The sequence below is a fragment of the Vipera ursinii genome (assembly GCF_947247035.1).
Source record: "Vipera ursinii genome assembly, chromosome: 2".
Taxonomy (NCBI): Eukaryota; Metazoa; Chordata; class Lepidosauria; order Squamata; family Viperidae; genus Vipera; species Vipera ursinii.
The window spans coordinates 111,734,891-111,756,173 of record NC_139513.1 but is presented as its reverse complement, the minus strand read 5'-3'; the positions used below and the strand labels follow the sequence as shown (position 1 = coordinate 111,756,173).

At 38.2% G+C, this 21,283-nt stretch overlaps 1 protein-coding gene across 1 annotated transcript in view; it reads left to right on the top strand.

Annotated features, from left to right (window-relative positions):
• STX8 (syntaxin 8) overlaps positions 1 to 21,283 on the top strand; it is a 101,562-nt gene that overhangs the window by 19,910 nt on the left and 60,369 nt on the right. The window contains exons 5-6 of the mRNA XM_083354940.1: positions 4,633 to 4,757; positions 7,394 to 7,486. Coding sequence (XP_083211066.1) covers positions 4,633 to 4,757; positions 7,394 to 7,486 — 218 coding nt within the window. The remainder of the gene's footprint in view (positions 1 to 4,632; positions 4,758 to 7,393; positions 7,487 to 21,283) is intronic.

Below are 21,283 nucleotides of genomic sequence, written 5' to 3'. Positions count from 1 at the left end.
AGTTTGAACAATCTTCTCATCTCGCAAGAGGCTATATGGTTTCAGACACCAGACATTTCTTTCCAAGCTTAAAATCTCCTTATACGTAGTCACATCATGTTTAAAACCAACATTTATATTTTCTATTGCGTGTTTTGGAATTGCCCACAATGGTATCTTGCAGTCTAACTTATGTTTATACTTCTTCCAAACTCTCAACAATGCCTGTCTTATAATATGCACTCTAAATACATTATCTACCTTCTTATCATACAACAAATATGCATGCCAGCCAAACAACAAGTCGTGGCCCTCAAGATTTAATAATCTCTCTTGTGTCAAATTAATCCAATCACTTATTCCTACTAACGCAGCAGCTTCATAATATAGTTTAAGATTAGGCATTTTAAGACCACCTCTCTCACGAGTATCCTGCATAATCTTAAGTTTAACTCGTGGCCTTTTCCCTGCCCAAACAAATTTATTGATACCTCGCTGCCATTCCTCCAAATTAGAATCTTTCTTAAGAATCGGTATCATTTGAAATAAAAATAAAAATTTAGGCAGGACATTCATTTTCACTGCTGCGATTCGCCCCAACAAAGACAATTGCAATTTTTCCCAACTCTCCATTAAGAGGGTCTAAATTCTTGCAAAGATTGCAAATTGATTGAGGAACAAAGTCAGAAACCAAATAGTTTTTTAAGTTTTCCCCCCCTAATATGCATAAACAACAATGGGTATGATACAGCAGAGACTTTAATACTAAATATTAAGCTTGATAGAAACCTTCATTATATAATCATCAATAACTTAATGCATTTTGCAGTTGTTCACCAGTGCAACTCTCAGCTCTTGTTACTCGTCCCAGCTTCTGCCGACCTAGCAGTTCGAAAGCATGTAAAAATGCAAGTAGAAAAATAGGGACCACTATGGTGGGAAGGTAACAGCGTTCCGTGTGCCTTTAGCATCTAGTCATGCTGGCCACATGACCATGGAGATGTCCTTGGACAAACGCTGGCTCTTCGACTTTGAAACGGAGATGAACACCGGCCCCTAGAGTCGGAAACGACTAGCATGCATGTGCGGGGGAACCTTTACCTTTACCTTTTAACTTAATGCATTTTGCAGTTGTTCACCAGTGGAACTCTCAGCTCTTGATGTAAATTTTATGCAACATCATGCTTCTTTGCACATTTTGAAATCATGGTTAATGTTGTCCTAAACTTGTTTCTTTACCTTTAAAGGTAAAAAATATCTAAATCATCAGAGTATTAATAACTTTTACTCAACACTATAATACTATTCTGCCAAATAATATAATGTAGTAATTGTGTTACATAATAATACAATAAAACAATAGTTTAAAAAAGAATTAAAGTTAAATTGTATCTCTTCCTTTATCTCCCAACTGGGAGTAGAGGTTAGCCATCTCAGGTTATCCTTTCCTACTACAGCAGAAAGTTCTATGCCTCCCATCTCTCTGAAGTTAGGCTTTAATGTTAGCTTTAAATAACGAAGACAGATGGCTGCATATAATGTTGGAAACTCTTAAACTCCCTTTGGCCCTTGGCCTCTTAATACCAATTTAATACCAATTACTGTACCATTACAATTCCTATTATGAGAAAGAAATAGATTTTGTATTGAACAATAAACCTCAGGTTGAAAAGCAATCATCATTTTACTTTTATTTCTGCATTCTGCTGCTGTTTTTGGCAGGCCTTTGGGAAAAACATACGGCAAAGAAATAATGCTGTGGCTGGAAAACTTGGCTGGTACTTTTAAAAAGTGAACAAAAAGCTCATACAATTGCAGGGATGGCAACCAATGGCCTTCCAGAGGTTTAATCTCTGAGTGGACCCAGTAGATTGATATCAACTATTGCGTTATGTTGCAGATCATTTTGATTTTGTTTTGGGATTTACACTTTTCCTTCCTATATGACATGGTCCTTTTTGTTTGCTTACATTCTTGTCCTAAGGTTTGGCTTAGCAATCTGAATGATACTGATTAGGATTTGTTTTTGTTTTTTTAAAAATCTTAAAATCCTGACTTGCTGTTTTCAAGTAAGGCCAAATAACTAAACGGCCCTCAAGGATTCTCCTTAATTAACAAAGCTATCATTTGTAATAGCTGATCGATTGAATTGTTAACCAAGCAGTGCTGATTTAATAAGTCTTTTCCTAATTGATTTAATTTATTATATTACATTAATTTATTAATTTAATTGATACTAGAATAGCCTTGATGGCTCCTTGAATTATCTTTTCAGAGATATTTCCTCAATGCCTTCAATAGGGACACAATTTCTAATGTACTGTACTGCATTCACTGGAAAAGCTGAGATATATTCAGAGATGGATCCACCTTGAAAATAGCCCATGTTGAACTACATGGCACAATCAAACATCAGGAAATATTTTATGACATTATTGTGTCAGAAACTGTTTTAAACATTTTATATCATAAAATGTTTTATAAAATTTGCCAAATTTCTATTCCATGAGAATCATTGGCTCCAGATTTTGGATACTTATATGAGGCATCTTGGCTCAAAAAGCTTTGCCTTATGGTACACTGTTCAGTTAAAGGAATCAGAGTTTTATTAGTATATAGATTGTGAAGCTATAATTATCTGCAGATCAGTGCTTAGATTATCATCACTTGAAGCTTTAGTTTCATCTGAGTTTGTAAAGGAACCAAAATTAGTTTGGTTTTTCAGAACAGCTGTAATCTGTTGCTTTAGTATTTTTAAACATGACTAATTCATTGTGATACAAGCTGTCCAAAGCAAAGTGTGAATCCTTCAATAGGTACATATGAATAATTTAAATCTGCATTCTACCCTACTCCAGATAACTGGTCCTCAACATTTTAATGAGAGGCAGGTGGAAAAGCACTACAGTAAATCTTGAGTTACTATGGTAATTGTGACCAGAATTTTGTTGCTAAGTGATGTGGTTGTAAAGTTGACATCAAGTGGCAGCATTGCTTAGTGACAGAAACTCTGGTCCCTATGGTTACCATTAAGTGAGAATTGCAATCATTAAGTGAGGACCTCCTTACAACTTCCTGCCGGCTTTGAACAAGCAAATTCTTTAGGAAAGCCGACAGGGATTCACAGGTCCCAGATGGCTTGCAAGCAGGCTGGAAGGCAGGTAAATGTCTGTTACTGGGTTGGGAGGGCGCACAAGTAGCCTGTGTGGTACAAGTGCTGCAGAGACTGGGGTGGCTGCTTCCAGGCAGGGGAATGTGAATGAGGGTGAGTGAGTGGCTGGATGGATGGAGTTGCACAAGGATGCACGGGTGTCTGTTAAGGTGTACTGCAAGTATGTCAGGGCCAGAAAAGATTGCTGCTGGATAGGGGAGAGTGGGCAAGTGGCTTCAGGGAATAGCAGGGATGTAGGCTGTTTTCAAAGATTTTTCAAAGGTAGAATCAAGAAAGAAAATGCCAGTAATGTATGAGACACAGAAGTGAATGTAACTGCAGTTTCATTTTAGGCAATGCTAACAGGTAATAAAATTGTCTGTGTTTCTCAAGGTGATAGAAATTTTGAAATATTATTCTCACTTATCATGGGGTCAGAAAGGAAGCTTCATCTTGCTTATTTGGAATAAAGGTACAAAGCTAATAGATATTACGCTTATTTAAGCATCATGTGCATTGCATGTTTTCCATTTGATTTTAAGACTATAGGAATTTAGGGTATTGTTGAAAATAAAATCTTTCTTTTCCCATTGCCTCATGATGTCTTTGGGTAGTGAGATTTTTAATGAGATTTTGTTAAGTCTTGGGGGAAAAAAATTGAGAAAGATTCTTGTAATTAAATTAGTTTGTTTTCTATGTTTGTTTGTTTGTTGTTACAGTCCCTAACACTTTAAAGGAGATATAGAAAAGAATGCCCCAAAGTGTTTTAAATATTTTTTAAAATCATACCTTTTACAGATGCTCATTCTGAATTAAATACTAAATTGCTTTTCTCTTTGGGGGTCATTTGATACTTGATTTTTGTCAGTGTTTTTACATATGAGTTATATATTGCATAATTGGATCCCCCATATGATGAGGATAATGTTGGAAGGGACCTTAGAGGTCATCTAGTCCAACCCCCTGCTCAGGCAGGGAACCCTATACCATTTCAGACAAATGGCTGTCCAATCTCTTCCTAAAAACTTCCAGTGTTGGTGCATTCACAGCTTCTGGAGGCAGGTTGTTCCACTGATTAATTGTTCTGATAGTCAGGAAATTTCTTCTTAGTTCTAGGCTGCTTCTCTCCTTGATTAGTTTCCATCCATTGCTTGTTGTCCTGCCTTCGGGCGCTTTGGAGAATATCTTGCCTCCCTTTTCTTTGTGGCAGCCCCTGAGATATTGGAACACTGCTATCATGTCACCCCTACTCTTCATTAAACTAGACATTCCCAATTCCAGCAACTGTTCCTTATATGTTTTAGCCTCCAGTCCCCTAATCATCTTTGTTGCTCTTCTCTGTACTCTTTCTAGAGTCTCAACATCTTTTTTTACATCGTGGTGACCAAAGATCTCCACTGTATAACTTATGTTCTTCACTTTAGTCTAAATATGCTGTCAGCAGAATCAGAATCTTACCAGTGATAGGAGCATTAATTTGTTTTTATATAACCCATTTTTAGGTCTAGCCTAATGGCAGGTGGGGTCAGAAGAGAAGTAACAAACCCATGGCTTGTGGAGGAGCCTGAGGAAACGAGAGGGCTTGACTTTCATGATATCCGGCAGCAACAACAAAGAATTATCGAAGGTAAATCCTTCCTTCCTTGTTTAATCTTGTCAACTTTTACATTAGTTTTGTAGCTGATCACAGCCTAGATTTAAAAAATCTTCCCTTTTGTATTTTTGGGGAGGAGGTGTCTTTAAATCGTCCTTAAAATAGGTATAACATTTTTGCAGTATTTTGTTTGGCCAAGAGTTATCTAAGATGTTTGAATCCTTGGATAGATATTTATTTTGCTGTTAGCATAGTTTCTCTCTTTATGTTCATCCTTTTTATGTTTGCAACTAATTTTTGTGAGCTGCTAAAAAGAAGGTAATCTGCCTGGAATTCCTTAAGCAAACTCAAGTTACTGAATGTCACGATTTTTTCCCCCCTGATTCTTCTACATCTCTGGGGAAGTATCAGTCATCTGTGCCTCTGTTTATTGGCATGTTGTTTATGGAAATGGTTAGCTATTTGCTTATATCAATTTCAGGTAGGAAAAACTCATTCTAATCAATATATGATTGAAATCAATATGGTAGTTATATTGCCATGTCCTTGATCCCCAGAATTTCTTCTCCGGACCCTTTTCTGATGCTTTTGTACTGCTGTTATTCCCTAGACTCATTTAAAAAAAAAGTAGGTGCACTTATACTATGTGGTCTGGGACTTTTGTTCCCAGACATAATCTCCATTCTATCACTTGGTGGTGGTCTGTTGCCTGTGGTTTTACAGTCTCCAAACCAGCTTTCTTCTTAAATATTCTAGAACCTTCCTAAACATTTTGTGGATGTGTGGTTTATTGGGAAGAGGTTTTTTTTTGCATGCTAGTAAAGAATAGTTAGGGCTAGCATAGAAGTCTTCCAACAGCAATTAGCTACATTGGTAACATCTTTAATTTCTGGAACATCTTAGTTTAAACTGTTGTAACATTTTTCTTACTGTTTTTTTCCTAAAAAAGTCTTTTTTCCCTTTCTGCAAATAACATACACAGTAGCTAGGGAATAATCTTTCTGAAAAATCATCAACTCTGTCCAAGAATCTAATCCTCAACTTACAACAATTCATTTAGTGACAGTTCAAAGTCACAACGGCACTGAAAAAAGTGACCTGACCATTTTTCACACTTAACAACTGTTGCAGCATCCCCAGGGTCACATGGTCAAAATTCAGATGCTTGGCAACTGGTTCATATTTATGACGGTTGCAATGTCCTGGGGTCATGTGATCAGCTTTTACAACCTTGTGACAAGCAAAGTCAACAAGGAAGCCAGATTCACTTAACAACCATGTTACTAACGTAACAAATACAATAATTCACTTAACAACTGTGGCCAAAAAAGTTGTAAAATGGGGCAAAACCCACTTCACAAATGTTTCACTTAACAATATAAATTTTGGACTCAATTGTCATAATGTTGAGGGCTACCTGTAATTTAGGTCACTTAGGACAGAGGTGGGGAACAATGGCTCCCTTTATGTCTTGTGGAATTCAACTCCCAGAATTCCTGAGCCAGTATGGCTGGCTCAGGAATTCTGGGAGTTTTAAGCCCATAAGTCATAAAAGGGTTATTGTTTTCCACCCCTGATTTAGGAAGTAAGGGTACAGTTACACCATGTAATCCAGATTACAGTTGGAAGTAGGGAGATTGTAGCTGTGGCAATGCTCTCTCCCCCAAAAGTTGGATTAACTCCGCAATGAAAGATAAATTACCACACAGTTTGAAAAAAGATATTTAGATTCATGGTGTTTGCTTCGTCTACATGGAGCCTTGATGGTGCAGTGGTTAGAATGCAGTATTGCAGACTAACTCAGTTCACTGCCAGGAGTTCGATTCTAACCAGCTCAAGATTCACTTAGCCTTCCATCCTTCCGAAGTCGGTAAAATTAGGACCCCAATTGTTGGGGGAAATATGCTGACATTTGTAAACTGCTCAGAGTGCTGTAAAGTACTGTGGAGTGTTATATAAGTCTAAGTGCTATTGCTACTTTTTTTCAGTCATGTTAAACCTTCCTTGGAAAATCAGAAAAGCTTAATGAGTAAACTGTGTGAGTATGCGAGAGAATCCAGTGCTTTCATTAGGGAGAAGTAACTAATCATCCAGTTTCTTAAGTATTTGGGATCCTTGACTAAATGTACTTGTTGAGAAATTGCTCACTACTGTCCACATTGTAAATTCATATTGAGGCAATATCTATTAGGCAAATTGATAAAATCCAACTTTCCAATTTCAAACCCCAAGACTAGCTTTTTCTTTAGCCAAGATGGCTAAAAAATCCAGAAAATAGATGGAAAACAATTATGCATACGTCAAAATTCCATGATTTTCTACTCTTTTTTCTTGGATTTTTAAATATTTTGCCTGATGGGAAGTTCTTAGAAATTCAAAGATCACAGTGATTACAATAAGCCCTCCTTTAAGCAAATAAAGATACCAAATAAATAAATAAATGTTTAAATAATTGTTGCTTGATGTTTTTTCTAACAGTCAGCTTAAGTGCTGTATCTATTTGTTTTAGTATATTAAAATTTGACTTTTCAATTTATTATCTGGCCATTAGCAAGTTTTCTTTCAGATTAAACCCAAGTTTGGGCATTTCCTCAGCAATCTATGTATAAATCTCGGATTCATTAACTTGAATTTTATATTCATTGAGCTTGTTTTGCTTGTTTGTATAGAACAGGATGCTGGTCTTGATGCACTCTCTTCGATCTTATCTCGCCAAAAACAAATGGGACATGAAATTGGAAATGAATTAGAGGAACAGAATGGTAAGTACATGAGGCAAAAGAATTTTTAGAATTTGATGTATCTGTTATAATTCAGTGTTATGTTTATAAAAGATGAAAACACTTTATTTTTATATATCCAGTCTTTATTGTTTTTATAAATAACTCATATTCCCATGAACATACCTAATACTCCTTCCTCCTCCTAATTTCCCCTCAAGAACAACCCTACAAGATGGGTTGGGCTGAGAGAGAGTGTGTGTGTGACTGTGTGTCCAAAGTCACCCAGCCGGCTTTCATGACTAAGGAGGGATTAGAATTCAGTTTCCTGCTTTGTAGCCTGGTGCCTTAAGCAGTGGACTAGACCAGGGGTAGGCAACCTTGGCTCATTTATGACTCATGGACTTCAACTCCCAGAATTCCTGAGCCAGCCATGCTGAGGGGAAAGGGAGGGTTTCCAAGCTGAGTCATGCTAGCTCAGGAATTCTGGGAGTTGAAGTCCACGAGTCATAAAAGAGCCAAGGTTGCCTACCCCTGCGACTAGACCCACTCCAGCTCTCTTAAACACTGGCTGTCTTAAATACGTAACTATATTTTTCCACCCATGATTTGGGAAAGATTGTATCAGAACTACAAGGAAATGCAATTTACAAAACAGAAGAAAAGCAGGTTCTTTAAAACTTTTGTTTCCTGTCTCTCTTTTATTCACATCCCACAATTATAACAATCAAAGCTTACAGCAGCTAAAATGCAAATTATAAGACACAAAAATAAAAACAATATATTTAAAAACAGAGGTAAAATTGAAAATCGGTGTAATTAAATCAGTTCAGATAACAAAAAAATGGTGGAACGGGTGAGGGTTTTTTTTTACCATTTTACTGAATACTATGAGAGTGAGAGATAAGCACATCTTGGAAAATTGCAGTCCAAGGTCTTGGAGCCATACAGAAGAAGATCCTCTCCTATGTTCCACATAAATTAACTATTGGTAGCAGTGGGAGGGGGAATCTTCAACCTTCTTGCTGATCTAAGTAACTGGACAGATTCATAATGGGAAAGACAGATAGTCAGACCTGAACCATTTAGGGCTTTTAAGGTCAGCACCGGCACTTACTTATTTCTTTGATTGATTGATTGATTGGAAAAAAATATGTAGCTGCCCATCTCAAAATATTGTGATTTTAGGTGGTGAACAAGAATTAAAAGGAAAACAAAAACATGAGATAAATTTATTGTTGTTAGTTGCAAAGTCGTGTCTGACCCATTGCGACCCCATGGACAACGTTCCTCCAGGCCTTCCTGTCCTCTACCATCTTCTGGAATCCATTTAAGCTCACGCCTACTGCTTCAGTGACTACATCCAGCCACCTCATTCTCTGTCGTCCCCTTCTTCTTTTGCCCTCAATCTTTCCCAGCATTAGGCTCTTCTCCTTCCTTCTCATTAGGTGGCCAAAGTATTTGAGTTTTAACTTCAGGATCTGGCCTTCTAAAGAGCAGTCAGGGTTGATCTCCTCTAGGACTGACCGGTTTGATCGCCTTGCAGTCCAAGGGACTCTCAGGAGTCTTCTCCAGCACCATAGTTCAAAGGCTTCAATTCTTTGGCGCTCAGCCTTTCTTATGGTCCAACTTTCACAGTCATACATTGCAACTGGGAAGACCATAGCCTTGACTATACGCACGTTTGTTGGCAAGGTGATGTCTCTGCTTTTTAGTGTGCTTAGATTTGCCATAGCTATGAGATAAATAGCAAGTAGGAATAATAAGATAAACATATAATCATGGTTGAAAAATATTCCTCTTCTAGTCCAGGGACAGAACCAGACAAATCAGCCAATGTGTGCTCACTGAACTCCTTGACCCAAAAACCTGGGGGAACAACCAGGATTTTAATGCTTTACAAAATGCCAATAGAGTCAAGGCCATCTGGATCTCCATGGGAATGCTGTTTCACAGAGGAGGTCCCCAAATTACACTCCATAATACAAAGAGTGGAGCATGTCCACTCTGTCAAACCTAATAGGCCATATATGTGTAATCGCAAAAAGGTGGTCCTACATATGGTATAATGTGGCCCTGTGCCATGTAAGGCTTACACGTTTCAACCAGTATCATTTAACTGATGCCCGATAAACGCCTGGAAACTAATAAAAATCTTTCCATAGAGGTGTCTTACAATCCCTGTAACTTCTGCCAGCTAGCTGCTAAACAACTACATTTTGTACTAGTTGGCAATTTCTGAATCCTTCCAGGAACAACCCCACCGAAAGAACAGTAGTCTTATGCAATAGGCACAGTAGAATATAACCAAGGCATAGATCATTGGCACTTAAGAATTCTTGATTCTTGCCTCAACTATCCATGTCTGGGCAGACTTCATCTCAGTCCTCAAGTGCAGCTTTTTCCTTACCTGAAACGCTTTCTATTTTGTGAGAATTTAATTTCAACTTGTTTTGTTTATTTTGTTTTGTTTATTACTGAGTTTAGGATTGCCAATTATTTTCTTGGGGTTAGATGGTGGGAAGGAGTAAATGAGAGTATCATCAGCATCAGCATAGTGAACCATCCCAACACTGAATACCTCACTCAGCAGTTTCATCTATATCAGTGTTGTGATTCAGGGTCAGCCTGTGGGTTCGGCAGTTGGGTCGAACGATTCAGAGGAGGAGGAGGAGGGGGTGTGTGTTGGAGAGCCTGCAGAGGACAGTCCTGAGGCTTCGCAGAGCCCTCAGCCAGGCCCCTCTCATCTGGTTACTACGCAGACCCAGCTGTGTGAGCCTGACAGCGTGGATGAAGATGACCCACAGCTGGCCCTGTTCAAGGACGCCCGACGCAGGAGGCAGTCAATCAGGAGTAAACAGAGGAAGGCAATGGGGCATCTCGGAAGGAGGCAGAGAGAAGCCACGCCTTGAACTGTTTAAAAGGGGAATGTGTGGGAGGGCTGGTTTGCTGAAGGCAACCGTTTGAAAAGCTCCTGTTTCATGGTTCGTGTTTTTGTTTTGCTCTGTTTGCTCTGTTTTGTGTCAATAAATTTGGCAGGCTTAGTTCCAGCCTCTTGCCTTTTTGTAAAGGGGTTGTCCCTGCCTTTTCTGCAGGGCCGGTAGTAGGCTGGAACAGAACAATCAGGGGTAGGCAACCTTGGCTCTTTTATGACTCGTGGACTTCAACTCCCAGAATTCCTGAGCCAGTATGGCTCAGGTTGGAAACTCTGCCTTTCCCCTCAGCATGGCTGGCACAGGAATTCTGGGAGTTGAAGTCCACAAGTCATAAAAAAGAGCCAAGGTTGCCTACCCCTGATCTATATCTTAAAACTTAGAAGACAAAATTGAACCCTATGGGATGTGATGGATCTGCAGCCAATGTGCTGAACTGTAGCCCCACAGCACCACCTTCCAGGTATACTCCATTCAGAAAAGATCAGAACCACTGCAAAATAGTGCCCCTACGTTCCAACTCAGCCAGATAGATAAGATATAATATCTGGCTGCCCCAAGACAGTGGTGCCAAGTTGCCTTAGACCCTGTAAAACCTGCTGCAGATTTCCCCTCTTTATTAAGTTTCAAGATGGTAGTAATTTTTGTTCTTTTGAGCATTGTTGGTCGTCTTTGTGTTCATTGGATACCATTATAAAATTGTATGAGCAAAACTATAGTATATGGTCTGCAGTGACAGTGACGACTTTCTGTTCAGATGTGTTTGAGAAGCAAAGTAAAACACATGAGATAAACCCATTACCCAAAATATTTAAATGAGGGTTAGGGTGAGGTCTCCTTGCAGTCCGGATCAAAAACTGATCTCAGGTGTAGACTTTTAGAGGTGCTCTTAAGATAAGGGATGGTGACAGTTTTTTGTTCAAACTTTTTTGTGGATCACAATAAAGTACATGGAAAAATCCTCTTGCCGGTAAACTGAAACTAGAGTTGGGTTAGGGTTAGGGTTAGGGTTAGAGATGGGACTCTTTGGAGTCAGGGGTGAAAACTGATGTTAGAGATAGATTCATAATGTTTCCCTAAAGTAAGTACAGTGACAGCTTTTCATTTGGACTTCTTTGTGGACCACAGAAACACATGGGAAAATCTCATTGCCAATGACATTGACACTAGGGTTAATGTTAGGTTTAAGTTTAGTTCTCCTTGGAGTCAGGGCTGAAAATTGATGTTAGGTCTATATTCTTAGAGGTTCCCTAAGGTAAGTGATGGTGACTGTGAAAGCTTTTCATTTGAACTTGTTTGGGAACCACAATAAAACACATGGGAAAATCTCGTTGCCAATGACATTGAACCTAGGGTTAGGATTAGAGTTAGGGTTAGGATTAGGATTAGGATTTGGAGTCAGGGCAAAATTGATGTTAGGGATGGATTCTTAAAGGTTCCCTAAGGTAAGTTACAGTGACAGCTTTTCGTTCAAACTGCTTGTAGAGTAAAACACATGGGGAAAATCCCATTGCCAATAAAATGAAACTAGGGTTAGGGTTAGGATTAGGTTTCTTGGGAGTCAGGGCCAAAAACTAATGTCAACTCTGCTAACATTGGATGCTCTTGCTTTGACAAAAGATGAAGAAGCAGCTATTTCATATTTAAAACTTGTGTGTTACTTTTAGAGCTAGAATCAGTTCATGCTGGGGGGAGGAGGAAGAATGTCTCTCAAGGCTGTTTTGAAATAAGAGAAGATAAGAATTTGGCAGGTTGTCTAACAGAAGGGAAAACTGACCCTTCAAACTAATTGGAGAATGTGATTAATGGAGAATTGTGTTTAATATTATTGTGCTAAGGGAAGGGGAATTCAGATTCCAGCTTCCAGCAAGCATTTCCGATGTTATAGGGCTCTAATAAAAGACTTTTAAAGTAAACAATGCCTCAGAATCCTTTGAAGAGCTCATCCGTGGGAAACTTGACAACCAATGGTAGGGATAAATTCTGAGAAGTTCTCTAATGTAAGGGCTTTTTGTTAGGACGTCTTTGGGAACCACAATAAAAAAACATGGGAAAATCCCATGGGTTAGGTTTCCTTGTAGTCTAGGTTGAAAACTGACCTCATGGAGAGATTCTTAAGGTTATCTAAGATAAGGGACAGTGACAGTTTTTCATTTGGACTTCTTTGTAGATCACAGTAAACTGCGTGGGAAAATACGATTGCCAATAAAATGAAACTAGGGTTAGGCTTAGGTCTCTTTGGAGTCAGGCTGAAAACTGATGGGATATATTCCCTAAGGTAAGTGTCGGGAACAGCTTTTTGTTCGGACGTCTTTGGAATAGTAAAACACATGAGATAATCCAAATCCAATGGAGATAATCCATTGCCAAAGATACTAAAACTAACAGTATTGTTAACAGGCAAGGCAGGGAATTCCTCATGCCCATTCATAAAACTACTGCAAAAGTTAGAATAGTCACCATTCTAACATTAACAATGAGCAATGAGTTTTCCATCATCAGCTCCATCTGAACAGAGTAAGAATATGCTTGAGTGTAGTCTGATGTAATCTGGATACATTTTTGTTACAAGAGTTCTGTTTGCCTACCCTACTGCATTTGGAAAGTAACCTGGAGATTATCAAGGAAAGAGCTAAAAATTGTTGCAACATGAAAACAGTATCCAGTGCTTTTCCTGATGATTGCCTTTTCATTTCCAAACATTGTAAGTATTCCAGAGTAAATATTTACAGCAGTGATGTATTTAGTGTAGAATGACATGTTTCATTTTTAGTATATTTTATTTATTAAGTGTGGCTAATGCTGATCTGAGTACCTAATAGGAGAGGGAGTAATTTGCATTTTAATTATTCTTTTGTAAACCACTAGATGGTAGCAGAAGACAACAAAGCCTTTCCTTAGATTGTCTTACTAGACCTAGGGCTGAGCTGCCTAAGCTTCTGCAAAGGAGGAATGTTTTATTTTTGCTTCTCTTACAGAGCAAAACACAAAAAAGAAAGAAAGAAAGAAAAAAGGTTTCCTCTATCTTTCAGCTTCTTTCTCTCCCCTTCCCTTTCTCTCGTTTGCCTGGAAAAAATTTTTTATCCCTTCCCAGTACATTTATTCACTCACTATATGATATGTATTTTAGCTTTGAGGATTTTCTTACTGTGGTCGGCAAATATGTGTAGGTTTTTCTTTTTTAGTTCAATGATTTCTTACATGATCTCTGACTGCTGCTATCTTGTATAAGACTAGGAAAGCTTTGTATCCTATTAGGAAGCAACTTGTTTCTTAGCTGCCACGCCTGCGGGCTTAAGTTTCAAAACTTAGGAGAAGGAAGAGGAGTAGATGCTTGTGGTCCTGCAGAATTTCTCACGTGAGGCTAGTAAACAGGATCTGCAGGACTTACTTATGGAGTCAAGTATCCCCCACACTTGCAGGCAAAATAATTAGAAACATGATAGTCCTCCATTTTCAGGGAGGGGTTGGCAATTTATGAATTCACACTCTTTAAGAATAATGCTAGAACTTACGGGGTGTGTATGCTTGTGTAAGACTTCAGTTTGTTTCTATTATCTCCTGAAGCAAAATGTTCGTTAGGAGCTTTCCATGGTGCTACATCTACTGTCTGTTTTACTTTATGGGTTATCTAAATCAGACCTGTCAAACTCGCGACGTCACATGACATCGTGCAACGTATCGGGACAATTTTGCCATTGCCGGCAATGGGGTGGGCGCGGCTTCCGGATGACTCGTCCGGCCCGTGAGCCAGCAGTTTGACACCCCTGATCTAAATGGATAGGTCAGAAAATTACCAGGCTACGCTCCCAAAAAAAATCTTCTGTCGAGCAGATCGATGAACTAGAAGTAAATCAGTCACTTTTCCATATATTTGTTTAAGGGACAAAAGCCCAACTTTCTTTTCTAACCAGTATCAAAAAGGCAACTGGAAGGGGAAAGATGGAGTTATGCCCTCTCTCTTTTGGCAGTCTTTCCGATTCCCCTGCTGGGTTGTGGAAAAAAAGACTGGCCTTTCATAAACCTTCCTTTTATGAGATTGCTAGATAAGAGGAAGACACTTCACTTTCTACATGCCCTGCACAGTGAATTGGTGAGGGGGGAAATTTTAGAGCTGGAAGAGGACAATTAGACTATGTAGTCCAATTTGAGGCTCAGGACAGGAATTCAAAGTTAAAGCATTCCAGACCAATATATATCTAGTTTTCATCTGAACATAACCAACAAAAGGAATCTGGATATTTCTGGATAAATGGTTCACTGTTGAACTTCTCTAACCAGAATTTTTTTTCTGCATTTAATAAAGATCTGTCTTCTTATCATACCATTATTTCATGTCCTGTATTATGAAACAAGAAAAACTAGATTTTTTTTCCTATTGTGAGAATTATTTTAGGTGTTAAAGAGTGCTAGCTTGAGTTTTAATTTTTTTCAAGATAAATATATATCTAACTCTTTCCATTTCTCTTCATAGGGTTTAAATTTCTACATGCGTGATCATCCTACTGTTTTTTTCCTGAATTTTTTTTCCAATTTCTTTGAATTTGCAAGGATCTCTGGAACTGTGAGGTCTTCTGAAATTTAGAGTACAGCTAGACAGCTGGGATGATCTGATTTACTGAATTAATTGGAGTCTGACTAAAGCAGATAAAGGTGGGACCTTCAGTCTGCCAACTTGTCTGCTTATGCATTTAAATACATTTTCTTATTCATGTAGTAATGTATCAGCTAATATATGCAAGGTTCAGGGAAAAGACAAGCATTAAGTGGTGGTATTGGCAAATAACTTGAGACCCCAAGTTAAGTGGGATTAATTTGATCTTACATTAAGCCATGTAGTTACAGAAATCTGACAATTTTGCCTCTTTCCATTTTCTCAAGCATTCAATCGATAGCTTTGATGATAAGCATTAAGAGTCTGCAGTGGTCCAGATGCACACGGAATAAGGTGATTTGGAGTATGCAAGCGCATGCATGTCATACCTATCCTCTACTCTTTTAATAAGCCTTTTTTCTACTCTTGAAATGCCAGGAAAAGTGTGATTGATTTAAGGGATTTAAGGGATACTGTAGTTATGACAAGAGGGTCCATGTTGAATTCCCTTTAAATCCAGAGCACTGCACAATTGTATTGAATGGGCTCTTCAACTAACATAATTGTTTAGTGGATCCAAAGGAACAAATCCAGAACTTTTGCAGATTTTGGAAAACTATGGTAGGAAAAACTTTATACTTTGAAACACTGCCAGCTCTACAAACTCTTCAAATATTTGATCTCACATTTCCTGGGTTATTGAGCCAGTCAGAGAGATATACACAAGTTAATAGACCTACTTTCTATACACCCCTAGGATTATTCATTTGTGGCATATTGAGGGCATGATGGAATGAGATCAGACTTGAAAATAAGTTCGCAAAAATTACTATAGCCTTTCTCAATTGTATCAGCATGCTAAGCTTCCATTTATGGCTTTAAAAATAATTTCAAACCTTCAAAAACACAATTTCAACTGTTCTTGAATTGCATAATTAAAATGAAAGCCCAAAGGAGAAAAAATAGGTGGGCATTTTTTCCAAAGAAAAATAAATTCTAATTTGTATTCAAAGAAATGCAGCAGAAAGTTTAGCAGTCATGGTTCCAGTTGCAAAATTTTCTTTCTTTTTTTTTTACCATTGGCTCCCTTTCATGAATTTTAAATAACCAAAGAGCAAACTTAAGTTACTTTTATCCAAGCTGGTACCAATTTACACTAAAAGTGTAAAAAGCTATTTAACATTAACATTCATAACATACATCAGCCATCTGGAATTAGGGTTTTCTAGAATTTTAACTATTTAAAAATCTTATGGCTCTGTTAAACTGCATTAGAGATAATAGTCTCTAAGCAGTAATAATGTCCTTATTTTAAACAAATGATAAGCACTTGCTCGTTGCATTTAAACAGTATACAAGGGTCACTTCCTAAGGCAGCCTAACTGTAACTCTTACCTTCTACAATTGGAAACTTCTTATTTGAGTTCTGCACTAGAAAGATTTTTCTAGACTCCAAAGTGGAATTTTGTCCTCCTGCAGGTAGTCCTTTATTTACAACCAGTTCCTTAAGAACTGTTTGAGGATACAACAGACTCGAAAAAGTTACGACCTGTCCTAGAAATTACAACTGCTGCAATACCCCTGCGGGTCATGTGACTACATTTCAGAGATTTGGCAGTCATGTTCCACAGTCACATGACTGCATTTGGTGACAGTTTTTTGCCATTTTCTGGAAAAAGATGCCCATTGGATAAGCTGGATTGGGACTTACCATCACACGATTCACTTAACAGCGATCGTAAAAAAACCAGCTGTAAAATTGAGTCCAGTCATGTGGTGACTCAATGTATGACCAAAATTCCAGGCTTAATTGTGGTCACAAATCAAGGACTACCTCTATTCACAACAGTGCCAAAATAATCTACTCAAGCATGATCTAACATCTCAGTTTGGAGTAGATGCTTTGGCTGCATTTGAGAAACCTGAGATGTTAACATTCAGTGTTTGAATAATTGACTAAATTATAGTTATTCACACAGTCAGCCAGATGTTCAGACAGGATTTGGCATTTTTGTCCACCCATTGAGTCCTTCCCAAGGACCTGGGATAGGCAGATGTTCTTGCACGATGGTGTTAAAGGTATTGTTGCAGGATGTAAACTGTTCCAAGTAAAGCTGCTTTTTGCAATTGACTGATAGTAATTTTGTCAGTGCCGATTGAGTTCAAGTGGTACTCTGTTTGTTTTGGGATTGCACCCAGGGTGCTTATTACAACCTTTGCTAATTATTATTAAACTTGTATGCTGCCTGATTCTCAATGAACGGACAGCTCACAACAATCAAAAGAAATTACAGTAACTATCTGAAGATTCGTAATAAGGATGAATTACATAACTGTCTCCTGCTAGTCACTGTAATTGAAAACACAGGATATACACCAGGGCTGGCTGAGGAATTCTGGGAGTTGAAGTCCACAAGTCTTAAAGTTGGCAAGTTTGAAGAGCCCAGATATACACTATATACTGTAAAGTATAGAGAAATTCCTTCCTTCAATGGCAGAGGGGTAAAAGTCATGGGGTCTGGCATAATATGACATCTATCTGCTTTGAAAGCTCAAAGGAAGGTAAACTATATATAGCATTCAAATAAATGGAACAATATGATAGAACTCAGTAATCACAAGATAATTGAGTCATTTGATCATTTTATGTCACTCAGGATAATAAAGTTATCTGATTTCTCCAGCGGATGATGGAATTATGTTATTTTTTAAAAGAAAAATACCTTGAACAATATATTATCTATGGGAATAATCATTGGTTACTGGCATTTTTTCCCGTTTCAAAAAGTTTATAAGGTTGATAATTATTTGTCCATATTTTATTCTGTGCACACTTGAGAAGCTTTTGTGGAGTTGGTTTATTTTATTTGCTAGATTTGTAAGGCCATCTATCGTTCACACAACTTGGTTCATGGAATTATTTATTGTTTTTCCCAAATATTTATTGTTTATTTGAAACTAACTGGCTTTTTGGGCTTAATTTGCTATGAATCCCTACCTTTGCAGGCTAAATCAATATATTAAGTCTGGCAAGTTGAGAAGCTTGAGCAGAGATAATAGGATAAGAGTGCTTGTTACGATTTTTAATAGACTTACAGCAGCAGACGTCTTGTCTAAGAAGAAATATAAATTTACCCTGTTGCTTTTTTTATTCACCAAGACATGACACTGTATACAAACCTGTTGTCAAGAAGGGAACAAAAGCTGGTCCAGTTTTCCATTTATGAAAGGCTGTTCTTAGATACAGACAACTTCCTGTATCAAATGAGAGTACTGAAAGCTTGATTGTCTACGTGTCTTTCCATCTTTCTTCTTGAAATATCAAATGGGATTTTAAAATCTTATGTAGGAATATACCAGCTTGTTGGTGCAAGGAGTTAACATTCTGATCAATGTTTGATTAAACTATGCAACATTATTTAAGAAATATAAATGTAAGTTTATGCTTTTGTGATATCTTTTGATGTTCAGATGTATTTAGAACAAGGGCGTTTCAGCATCCCTACAACATAATTGCAAAATGTATATAGCTCTTCAGAAAGTAAGGAAGTGGCATAAATAGTTTGGGTTCATTGAGAATTCCATGACTGAGCAAAATCATGACTAGTTTTCCTACTTCAAAATGGTGGCAGCTTTAACTGTTTTGCTTTTCTTAAGTAAAGAGGAAAATGTAGAATAATAATTTTCTCCAAGCTTCTGGAGATATTAAAAATGTCTTATAGTACAGAGTAAAGAATTCTATTAACATTTTTATCAGGCTTGAAGAAATTGAATGTTGTAAATGAGATTTTAAAACAAATTGTTGGGCTTATCCTTTAGTATATGTTATTGCATCTTCTTACCAAAAACATGCCCAATAAGAGAAAATTAACTCATTAAGAGAAAAATTACTATTTCTTGGCTGTGTTTTGTAAAATACAGCTGTTCAGCATCTTAGAGAACAATTATGGGTATTAACATTAGGAAGAGGGTTGGTTTTGGAACCATTTTCAGTGGTTTCTGCTAGAAGTAATTATAGGGGAAAGGAAAGTTAGTCATTGTAATGATAGTAATCATAAATGTTTTCTTTGTGGTTTTGTTCTAATAATTTGGGGGATATAAGTATTCATAAAAGTATTGACTCTGATTACTTTCAAATTGTAGGTCATGAATAGTGAGTTTAAATGGATTTTAACTGAGTGTCATGGATATTAATACTGATAATGTTATGAGTAAACCAGCATATTGATTTGGGCAATCAAATTTTTAAAAGTATTCTAGTTAATAATTTGGGATATTTTGTTTTTAAAAGATAAATGTTTTAATATTTTTAAATATTGGTTTCATATTAAATATTAAAGCTTCACAAGAAGAACACACCTGCCCTTCTCCAAATGGTGTGTCCCATTCTTGTAATACTTCAAAAAGCTTTTGAACCCTTCCGAAACATTGCAAGAACAGGGCGTGCTATTTGGAGAATGGCCTTGAGAAGAAAGCCTGGCACAATCAGTAGTTGCCTCTCATAGAGTTTGTCCAGGAGCACTTTGTCAACAGTGAGAGGAAGATGGCTAAGGTCATCTGGGTACCCCAATGCCTGCAAAACACAAGTCAGCGCAGATGGCAGGAGTTTTATGCTGTGTTGATTGGCCACAGCACAGTGCTTGAAGCAGCAGTCTACACTGGCAGTGCAGGGGCTGAAGTTGAAGCCCGGGTGTCGTGGTGGTCAGTTAAGATTGCTGAAGACCCCCTCTTCTCCTCCTTCTCCTCCTCCTCCCAAATCCTGCAGTGCAGGGTAGTCAAAAGGCAGAGATGGGGAGTGGGGAGATATGTGGGAGGGAGATTAAAAGGAGTCAGTCTCTCACCTTACCAAGGCTTGGGACTGGGAGAGAGACCAAGCAGGAAGGATTTTCATCCGGGTGGGTCCTAGCCTAATGACTGGTGGGATAACAGAGGCAATAAATAGGGAGTACTCAGATTGCTACCTTACCTGACAGGAGGACCCAGGAGGGAACTTTTTCGGCCACAACACCTGTCCTTTGTAGCATCATCCCCCATGAGATAAGAACGGCCCCGACCTTATTAGCCCTCTGAAAGCTGCTGCCAAGTGGGAAGGGTGTGCAGGTGCCTACAAGGCCTGTGAGCTGGGGATAGCTGCTGCTGGCCAGGCAAGGGAACGACTTACCAGAGAAACTTGTGATCTTTCATGCTGGTTTCTCTCTTGATTTTACTCGGGGGAAGCCAGCAGGGAAGGTTGCAAATAGCGGTCATGTGACAGTGAGATGCTGCAAATGTCGCTGCCACGTGTCCAGATCGTGATCATGTGACCATGTGGGAGGGGGGGTGTAGCGACAGCTGGAACTTTGAGGACTTGATATAGGGATCATTGATTCAGTGATGTCCTAATTCTGAATGGTCACTGAACAAATGGTTATTAATTGAGAATGACCTGTATGTTTGTTTGTTTTTGGCTTGAGTAGTTTTTATTGTTTTAATCTTTTGTTTTCTTTCTTTTTATTGTGTTTTTGTAGTCTTAACCGTATACACCATCCAGGTCATGGTAGTGAGATGGACGGCTAAATAAATTTAATAAATAATAAATAAATATCTTTAGTGAGGACTGTTTGCTCATTGCTTTAGTTGCTTTTTTAAGTGGCTTTTAATGGCTTCCCTTAAATAGGTAAACGCTAAATAAGATCAATATGACAGATTGTCAGTTTTCTATTGCTTATTACTTGATAAATGGTCAAAGTAACTAAATTGCTTCTTCAAGCAAATCCCGGTGTCTCCAGAACTAGGTTGGGGGAAGTAGCAGCGCTTAAAGAAGATACACGTATTGTCCCTTTCCTTTCCCAGCTCAGCTCAGGCAATTCCTAAGTGCTGAATGAGGTTTTGCACTCACTCACTCAGCCACCCACCCACCCCTCCAGGTAATTGGGCATAATCAGTCAGTCCTCATAACAACCTACTAATCAAAGCTTGGAAATTCCTTTTCAAAAGGGAACATTATAGATTTTGGTCGAAGAATGGACTGTACCTGACTAAGATAAAAGAGTGTCCTTTAATACTTCCATCATTTATCACCTCCTCCTCCTCCTCATCTTCCAGATGAGGCCAGAAGATCCTGCCAGGAAATCTCTTATAACCCAACTTCAGAGGGATATGATCAGGGTTTAGGGGCATCTAGTGTGCATCTGCTCACCAGATCTGTACCAGTATAAACATGCTGAATTCTACGTGAAAGGTGAACAGATACTCATGTTCTCTTAATGATAGATCCTATCTTAGGACAGGGTTGAGTTTGTGTATTTCCAGCTCTCACAATATGATTCAGAT